Raw genomic sequence first — 9,390 nt, 5'->3', positions numbered from 1 at the left:
CTCATCACGGTCTAGAACAGAAACCACAGTCCTCTCTCCACAGTTCACAAGACCCTGTATGGACCCTCCCAGCACCATCTTCACTTTCTGACCTCCACACCCTGTCTCCACTCTGCTCCAGCATCCACTGATCTATTCCTTGAAAACCACAAAACTTGTCACTTCCCTTCCCTTCCCACCTCAGGACATTGGCACCAACTACTACCCACTCTTTCCAGAGTGCTCTGCTCCCATCACCTTCCATTGACTCATGCCTTCCTATCAGGCAACAGCTCAGAAGTCACCTCACAGAGGCTTTCCTGACTCAGCACTATCACATCCTTCTTTTTTTTATTTTTTCCTTTGTAGCACTTAATAAAACCTAAGACCATTTTCTGTATTTGTTGCTTTCTTTTTTCCCCATTTTAAAATATAAGTAGCCCTAGGGGGCAGGGATGTTTATCGGTACTGTTCATCTCTGAGTCTCCCAGAACCTAGCACACATTAGGTTGGATAGGTGACTCATTTCACGCCGGGACACCAGTGCCATTCTCCTGGAAACACACCTCTCCTGACAGCTTACTTCTTGCCCTTAGCTATTACAACGGACCCACTCCAATTTCAGAATTAAGGGCACTGAAAATTTTGATGACCATTGCCAATTTTTTTCCAAAGAGGCTGCCCACTGAACATCACCTTTTCCAAAAAGAAGAATCGCCTTTCCAGGGCTGGTGACAGAACCGAAGGGGATGAAGATGCCCATTTTGCAGGAGAATACAATAGGCCAGGATAGATTTTAATCCCAGATCTCAGCACACGGACTTTTTTCTTTTTATTTTTTATTTTTTTAAGATTTTATTAGTTTTAGAGAGATGAGGAAGGGAAAAAAGAGGGAAAAATCGACAAGCGAGATCGGTTGCTACCGCACGCCCCCTACCGGGGGCCTGGTCCCCAACCCAGGCATGTTCCCTGACCCGGAAAACAGACGACTTTTCGGTGTGCGGAGGACGCCCAACTCACTGAGCCACACCAGTCTGGGCTCAGAGCCCACACTCGTAAAACTGCCCTGGCCCCTTAGCTTCCACGTTCGCTGCAGGGAACCTTGTACGAACCAAGAAGACCCTAGACCTCAGGCCCCGCCTCCTCACGGAGCGCCGTGCGCAGAGCCGCCCCGCTCTCGCGAGAGCTTGAAGGCGGAAAATGGCGCTGACGTGAGCGCGAGCCCGTTGCCGCCCAAGGAGTCGCCACAGCCTTAGCTGGAGCTGCAGGAGCTGCGGGAACAAGAGGCCTAGCCGGGCCGAGGATGGTGAGCGCGGCGCCAGGGACAAGGGAGCGGTGAGCCAGCCAAGGATGCGGGGAGCTGTTCCGTCGCGCACACACCCTCCAGCTGACCCCGCCCCCACATCCGGGCAATCGCCCCGCCGCTAGTTGTCACTCGGGGAGCGCCCTATACCCCCACTTCCGGGCCGAGCTTCGACTGGGCCACGCCCACAGGGCTCGGGTTCCGCCCCTGACCTATCTGTAACCAGGCCGCCAGCACCTTCAAGTTCGCCTGCACAGCTCTAGACCCGAGGGTGTACACACACGCGCGCGCGCCCTCAAACAATCCACTTGGGCACTCCTGGTCCCACCGGCATCTTCCTAGCCCTATCTGTCCAGAACTCTGCCTTTACTGCATTTGTCCCGCCCACTCCCCCCTAGGCCACACCCCTGCCGCGTAGAAGGCTTTCCTCGTTCCCTAGGTGGGCCGAGTTGCGGGAGGAGAGGATGCTGCTTTGAAATGGGCAGCTCCTGACAGATGTCCCCTTCTGCTTTTGGAACACTTCCCAACTAGCTCTTTGCTTGGGGATGGAGACAAATGGCAGGAGCTCAGTCCACCCTCAAACCCTACCCTCTCTTGATGGTAACTACTTAGGGTGGGGGCTGACTAATATCTCGAGGGCATTCACTGCTTCAGAAATGCACCACGGCCTTGGGGATGGAGGGTTCCCTGGCTGGCCCCAGAAGACTCTGGGCCCAGAAGGGTTCTGCCCACCTCTTTCTTCCACCAGGAGGAGGAACCCTCTGGGCCCTGCCCAGACATGCTGGCCACTGCAGAGCCCAGCTCCAGTGAGACTGACAAGGAAGTGTTATCCCCAGGTGTGGCTGCTGCAGCCACCTCCTTCTCCATGAGGGAGGAGTCAGGTTCGGACCAGACAGCCACACCCCCAGTGTGGGACCGTGGAGGGCTTGAAGGGGCCCAGCAAGGTTCCTCCTCAGCCCCAGACAGTGACCAACCTGGCCCTGGACCCAGCCTTGGCTCAACCAGCACAGTCTCCGGGACCAGTGAGGACCTTCGGCCTCCCAGGCGGCGCCCACCACCAGGTGACCTGTGATGGGGCCTTCTGTGGGGTCACAGGCCTGGAGTGAGGAGTGCAGAATATCTGCATACCTGGGGCTTATCTAGAGAGAACCACCATTTACTGAGCACCAAGTGATGAGCCAGGCCAACTCAGCCCCTGCTCCCTGGGGCAGAGCCCTGGAAAGCGTGGGGGGTTGGGGGTGGGCGGCAGGTAGGAAGGATGGGTGACTCTGCTGTGTATATCCTACAGGAAAGCAGATACCCTGCTCTAGCCCTGGCTGCTGCCTCAGTTTCCCCAGCATTCGTGACTTGGCACAGCATCTTCGTACCCACTGCCCACCCACACAGTCCCTGGAAGGTAGGACAAGGGTAGGTGGTGGGTGGCAGATTAGGGTAGGAGGCAGGCAGAGTTCCCAGGCTGACCCTTGTCCACCCCACCCCACTCTTCTCTCCTCCACCCCTGCCAGGCAAGCTGTTCCGCTGTTCGGCCCTGAGCTGCACGGAGACTTTCCCCAGCATGCAGGAACTGGTGGCCCACGGCAGGCTGCACTACAAACCCAGTCGCTACTTCAAGTGAGACCCTGACCACCCAACCTCCTTTGGTCCTCCGTGACCAGGCCCCTGGCAGCTCCTCCTGCTCCTGCTGTGGCAGCCAGTACCTGGGGTCCAAGCCTTTCCATTTTCTGGTCGGGGTGGGGGGCAGGGGGACCTGGAAGTGGGTGTGCGACCTTAGGCAAGCCCTGCCCTTATCTGCACTAGGGAGACTGGTACCTAGGCCAAGTCCAGAGGACTGGAAGGCATGGGGCTCACGTGGGTATGGCCCCCAAGAGGAAAGTTGATCATCTAAGTGAAAATCGAGACCTCATCCTCATTTTCCCAGGGCTCCCACACGGAGGAGTCCAGAAGGGTCGCAACCACAGTAGGGGGTTGCTTAGGGCAAGTTCCTACCCCGCAGGTAGGGGATCTGATTTGGATGCGGGCTCCCTTACCATGCTCTCTAGGCAGGTCGGTCCCCAGATAGCATCTGATAGGCCCCTCCCTGGTCCCCGGGAGATCCAGCCTAGCCCTGTGCCTGCCCCAGGTGTGAGAATTGCCTCCTGCGCTTCCGCACGCACCGGTCGCTATTCAAGCATCTTCATGTTTGCACCGAGCAAGGACAGAGCCCAGCCCCACCACCACCCCCAGCCCTCGACAAGGAGCCATCAGCGCCTGAACGCCCCCCAGAGTCCAACTCTGTGTCAGCCCCCAGCCTTCAGTTTCCACTTCTCGAGCCCTTCATGACCCCCACCCCTGCCCCCACTGGGCCCTTCCTGCCCTACTTGAACCCCACACCCTTTGACCTAAGCCCCCCACGCCTGCGCCCCTTCCTAGCCGCTGCACCTGGGCTGCCAGCCTCCAGCACCACCATGTGGAAAAAGAGCCAAGGTAAGTGCAATGGCAGGGCCGCTAGAAGGGTGGGATGGTCTCTGCCCTTGTTTAATTCTGACCTTGACCCTGCCCATTTACTGCAGGTGCAGGAGGCAGTCCTCGGAGACCCCAGGGTGGCTCTGATGCGCCTTCAGGTGCGTGCAGGTGACCACCGGGGTGGGATGTTGAGGGTTTCTGTCCTGTACTCTGCTGGGCCCAGGAGATTAGGTTGGCCAAAAAGTTCGTTCAGTTTTCCCCTGCCCCTGTAAGATGGTTCTAGTAGCAGTTGTTTTTAACTTCATTTGAAACAATTTTGTTAGATTGTATTCTGACAACTGTCATATCAGTGTGCATTTTAAAAAACTTATCCAAAATTGGTGAATTTTTGTGTAGCCATTTTAATATTGAAGATGGGAGAAAATAAGCAACATTTTTGTCATTATGCTCTTATATTATGCATATTATGCTTTATTACTTCAAGAAAGGTGAAAATACAACTAAAAAAATATTTGTGCAGTGTATGGAGAAGGTGCTGTGAGTGATCACACGTGTCAAAAGTAGTTTGTGAAGTTTTGTGCTTGGAGATTTGTCACTGGACTATGCTCCATGGTCAGGAAAACCAGTTGAAGTTGATAGAAATCAAATCAAGACATTAACTGAGAACAATCAACATCACACCACACGGGAGATAGCCGACATACTCAAATGTCCAAATCAAATGTTGAAAATCATTTGCACCAGCTTGGTTATGTTAATTGCTTTGATGTTTGGGTTCCACATAAGTGAAAAAAACCTTCTTGACCATATTTCCGCATGCGATTCTCTACTTAAACGGAAGGAAAACGTTCTGTTTTTAAAACAAATTGTGACCGGTGGTGAAAAGGATACTTTACAATAATGTGGAACAGAAGAGATCTTGGGACAAGTGAAATGAACCACTACATTCACACCAAAGCCCGGTCTTCATCCAAAGAAGGTGATATTGTGATAAGGTGGTGGGATTGGAAGGGAGTCGTCTATTACAAACTCCTTCTGGAAAACCAAATGATTAAATCCAATAAGTACTGCCCCCAATTAGACCAAGTGAGAGCAGCATTGGATGAAGAGTATCTGGAATTATTCAACAGAAAACTCATAATCTTCCATCAGGATAACAGAATATCCACATGTTTCTTTGATGACCAGGCAAAAACTGTTACAGCTTGGCTGGGAAGTTCTGATTCATCCACTGTATTTGCCAGACATTGCACCTTCAGGTTTCCATTTTTTGTCTTTTCAAAATTTTATTAATAGAAAAAATTTCAATTCCTGGGAAGATTACAAAAGGTACCTGGAACAGTTCCTTGCTCAAAAAGATACAAAGTTTTGGGAAGATGGCATTATGAAGGTGCCTGAAAGATGGCAGAAGGTAGTCGAACAAAAACAGTTGAATACGTTGTTCAATAAAGTTATTGGTGAAAAACAAACTTTTTGGCCAACCCAATACTAAGAAGCAGCAGTGCCAGCCCTGAAATACAGGATTTTTTCCTTAAAAATTACTAGCCTGCGCCTTCATTGGTGTAAAGCTTGCGCTCTGCAGGGGTTCCAGGGATGGGAATGGGGGGCACAGAAGTCAAATTGAATGCCCCCAATTCCAGAAGAACACACCTGGGAGAAACAGATCAGCCAGGCCAGACCCTCCAACACCCTCAAGCTGATGGGGAGGCAGGGAAAGGTCTGAAATGCTCTTGACCATGACCACCGTCCTCTGGGTGGACAGGACCTCTGGGGCTGGGGTTGGGACTGACGGGCCCACCTGCCCGCAGGGCATGTGGCCCCAAGCCGCATCTTGTGGGAGCATACGCGTGGCCACTACTCATGTATGCAGTGTGCCTTCTCCACGGCCTCATGCCCCGCCATGACCCTACACCTGGAGGACCACCACCCTATCGCCCCCGCGGCCTCAGTGCCCCAGCAGCCGTACCCCAAGGCCCTGGCGGGTAAGGTCTGGGAGCGCTGGGATGGGGAGGACGAGGGACCCCCAAGGTGAGGGATGGACTGAGGTTCAAGTGCCTCCTCTGCCCCACCCAGACCAGGCCCCACTTGCACCCAAGATGTCATTGCTGCTCTCTGAAGGGGAGTGTCCAGTTTTTTCACCATTCTGAACCCTGCTGCACAGAGGTCATGAGGGCATAGAGGTCATGAGGTGTGGGTAGTTTTGTAATTTTAGAGGGGCCTGAAGTGGATGGGGTGGGAAGACAACAAAAGGCACAATGAGCTGGCCTGTGCTGTGTCCCTTGCCCTCTGATGCACAGCAGTCTACCTAGCAGTCTGGGTGCCCCCACCCAACTTGGGAGAGGGCAGGCCTCCCATCACTGTCCACCTGTATCCCACCTCCCCTGTCACCTCAACATGGGACCTACTCTCCAGCTCAGTACTACCCACTGTGCATCTATCTGGCAGTTCTCTTTCTATTTATTTGAACTACTGAGCATCAGTGGAGAAGACACGCAGGGAGGCTTGATCCTGAGAAAGTGCTGGGACTGACCCAGCTGGAGCCTCCCAGGACCTGAGACCAATGGTAACTCACAGGGAGGTGAAAGGATGGTGGGGCTGCCCCTCTGGAGGGCAGGGCTGGGCCACCAGATCCGGGCACTGGCAGCCTGGAACTCGGGCCTCATCCTGTCTTGTTGCATCCTCCCTCTGCCCCAATCCTGAGGAGGAAAGTGGGTCAAGGTAAGCCCTGGAGAGCCTGGGCTCCTTTCCCTCTTTACCCCTCCCCCATCCTGGTCCCCCTCTTCCTTTTCTTCAAGGGAAGTCAGGCCTGAGTCAGGGTTCAAACTTGGGCCAGGGTTTGGCCACGCTGCTGTTTCAGCCCTGCTGCCACCAAAACTTTGTGGGCCAAGCCTCCTGGGTATGGGAGTCCCATGTGTTCCTGGCTTCCAGCCTCATAGTACCCTAGCCCAGGGCTCACCCTCTCCACTTCTGGGGGCACCTGAAGCAGTATCCCCCCACCCTTCCCCCCAATCTGAACACCCCTGAAAACCAGTCTTCTCATTGTGCTTCTCCCCTTCCTATAACCTTCAGTTGCTCCCCACAGCATTCCAAATGAAGACCCTGCCCTAGTAGCCCAGAAGGCCCCACCTTGAACCTCCCCATGCCTTCCCAGGGCCCCACCAACCATCTCCTCCCTTCTCCTCTGCCTCCTGGGGAACACAGACATCCTGTGAACAAGCACCCCCAGGCCCCTGCCGAGGTGGTTGCTACTCAGCACCAGCTGTGGGGCTAGATGCGCCATCAAGGGATGAGGCTCCAAGGCCCCTGCACTCCCCACTTCCAGCTAGAAGCCTTGGAACCATGACTGTGTGGCCCTGGGGAAGAGACTCAGCCTCCCTACTTCTCAACTGCCTCATCCATTAAAATGGGTATTACAATAGTCACCCTGGAGTCCTGAGGATTCAAAGAAGGACTGGGGAGAGAGGGAGGGGTCTTCACATCCTTCTAGCCACCAAGCCCCGAGGCTACCTGGACCTGTTGAAGAACTTCAGGAGGAGATGGGCAGGGACAAGGGGGCCTATTTTTTTGTTTGTTTGTTTTGTTTTAAGATTTTATTTATTTACTTTTAGACAGAGGGGAAGGGAGGGAGAGAAACATCAATGTGTGGTTGCCTCTCATACTCCCCCAACTAGGGACCTGGCCTGCAACCCAGCATGTACCCTGACTGAGAATCAAACCCATAACCTTTTGGTTTGCAGGCCATTGCTCAATCCACTGTGTCACACCAGCCAGGGTAAGGGGTCTGTTTTACAGATTAAAAAAGGCCAGGAGGGTAAGTTGACTGAGCCTTGACTTGCTAGCCAGGCCCAGTTCGAAGTCATTTGCTGATTCCACACCACCCTGGAAGCTGGACATGGTTACTACCTATGAGAAAACCCAGATAGTGGGACCCCAAAGGCATTCTTTCCTTTTCCTGCATCTCCAGGAACAAGATTTAGTGGTCCAGGTTCCCTAGGTCCCCAACCCATCTCTAGGGTATAGGGGTTTGCCAGCCCCCAGTAGTTTTCCTTCCCCATCAAGTCCCCCATTCAGCCACCCCCAGATCTAGGTGATGCCACTTCCCAGACTTTCCAGAGAGACCCAGAGCCATTTTAGGTCCAGATACAATGCCCCCTCCCCCCCGCTCCCCCCCGGCCACCTCATCACCTACATGGGTACAGCCACCCCTCCCATGAGTACAAAGGGTCCACAGCTCCTGCTGCCCTCCGGAACCTGTGAAAGCTGCCCTGAGGCCTATGGAACCAGGTCACCACAAGCTGGCATGGGCATGCTGCCACTCCTAAAACTACCTCCCTCACCCCTCCCAACTCATATCCAACCTCATCTATGTGCCCAGTGTCCCTTCTAGGCTTCTGCAGCTTCTACCCTCCCTCTGGCCAAACTACGACCCCACAGATGGTTCCCCTACCCCACCCCAACTCCAGGATGCCTAAAAGCTGAGTCCTCTTGAGGCCCAGCACAGGATGCCTAGGAGCGTCCTCTGTCTGAGGGAGAATGAGAGGAGCCTGCTGATGGAGGCCAGCATCTGCCTTGTGCAACTGCCCTAATGTGGGCATGTGGGGCCATAGACTACAGCTTCATGTTGAACAGGTGAGCCAAGCGCCCTTGAGGCCTGCCTGGTGCCCATCCACTGCCAGGCAGTGGTCCAGGACCAACTCCATCTCCAGGACTGGGAGAGGGGAGGTGAAGGCTCCTGATTCGGGCCTTTACTCCCGAAGCACTCCCATCCCACCCCCACCTCCTCATCCTCAGTTGCCCTTGTGCCCAGTCCTCCTGCTCTCAGGCCACATGTGGCTGCACCAGAGGCTGCAACCCCAACCCCCCACATTAGGGCAGCACCAACTTATGCAGGGACAGGGAGCACCAGCTTCTGCTTCCCACATGCACTCGGAACACAGTGGCTCCCCTCCCTGGACTTCAGAGTCCCACATGTTCACCCCAACAAATCCCTTCCAACACCCTCAGCTCCTCGAGGCAGACCTTGGACCAGACTCATTTCTCCAGGCTTCCAGTTCCACAGATCCAGGTGCAGCCACCGGGCCCCGTTCACCAGTTCAGCCTCCAGAAAGGGGCAAAACACAAAGAGGAGAGGGGGCATGTGCCCCCTGGGGATCATGCCCTGTGGGGGCTCGACCAGGGAGGGACCCTCCAAACTTCAGAGTTCGGTACTGGGTTTGTCCACATCCAGTAGCCTTCCCAGAGCCTTGAGAGTCACTGTGGTCATTCATTCAGTTCTTTAGCTTACCTTTTATGCCCTCGGCCAATCAGCCCTTGTTCTTTCATTCATTCTTTCCCTCACGAAACTCTGGAAGGGTCAGTCTGTGACCAGCCTGTGGTCGCCGGTCCTGGAGACCTAGAGAGGACCCAGACCTCACCATCCCTGCCCTCATGGGACCCCCTCACTCAGAGGGGGACCTACATCCGGGAATGTGACTGAGGGTGCATGTGTGTGTGCAGGGACGGGTGCTCAGGCACAGAGGTTCCAGAGTCAAAGCAGACATGCAGACAGGCAGACATTTCCAGCCAGGGCCTGCTGCCTCCTGGCAGGGCAGGCAAAAAAGTAGGGCTCCTGCTGGGAATGCAGGTCCTCAAGACAAAGACCCTCCTTCCCTGTTCTCAACTGGATC

At 54.5% G+C, this 9,390-nt stretch overlaps 1 protein-coding gene across 5 annotated transcripts; it reads left to right on the top strand.

The window, feature by feature from the left end:
* The first annotated feature begins 873 nt into the window (after positions 1-873).
* ZNF414 (zinc finger protein 414) lies at positions 874-7,526 on the top strand. 5 transcript variants are annotated; one of them, XM_045195871.3, is made up of 8 exons: positions 874-1,285; positions 2,119-2,343; positions 2,571-2,678; positions 2,788-2,893; positions 3,402-3,745; positions 3,832-3,882; positions 5,533-5,706; positions 5,798-7,526. In XM_045195871.3, the coding sequence occupies exons 2-8, from the start codon at positions 2,148-2,150 to the stop codon at positions 5,869-5,871; spliced, it is 1,053 nt and encodes a 350-aa protein (XP_045051806.1). In that variant the 5' UTR covers positions 874-1,285; positions 2,119-2,147; the 3' UTR covers positions 5,872-7,526. The 5 variants fall into 5 exon arrangements, with proteins under 5 accessions (XP_045051806.1, XP_045051807.1, XP_045051805.1 ...); XM_045195872.3 differs by having other exon boundaries at positions 874-1,314; XM_045195870.3 differs by having other exon boundaries at positions 876-1,314; positions 2,031-2,343; positions 5,798-7,525.
* The last annotated feature ends 1,864 nt before the right edge of the window (positions 7,527-9,390 follow it).

Source organism: Desmodus rotundus, unplaced genomic scaffold (assembly GCF_022682495.2).
Source record: "Desmodus rotundus isolate HL8 unplaced genomic scaffold, HLdesRot8A.1 manual_scaffold_285, whole genome shotgun sequence".
Taxonomy (NCBI): domain Eukaryota; kingdom Metazoa; phylum Chordata; class Mammalia; order Chiroptera; family Phyllostomidae; genus Desmodus; species Desmodus rotundus.
Note: the sequence above shows the minus strand (reverse complement) of the source record. Positions and strands in the feature narration are given on the sequence as shown.

Coding starts and splice junctions, on each gene's coding strand:
- ZNF414 (XM_024560804.4), top strand. CDS start 1,838: ATGGCAGGAGCTCAGTCCACCCTCAAACCCTACCCTCTCTTGATG. Junction 2,344..2,570: donor CAGGCGGCGCCCACCACCAG/GTGACCTGTGAT, acceptor TATATCCTACAG/GAAAGCAGATACCCTGCTCT. Junction 5,707..5,797: donor GTACCCCAAGGCCCTGGCGG/GTAAGGTCTGGG, acceptor TGCCCCACCCAG/ACCAGGCCCCACTTGCACCC.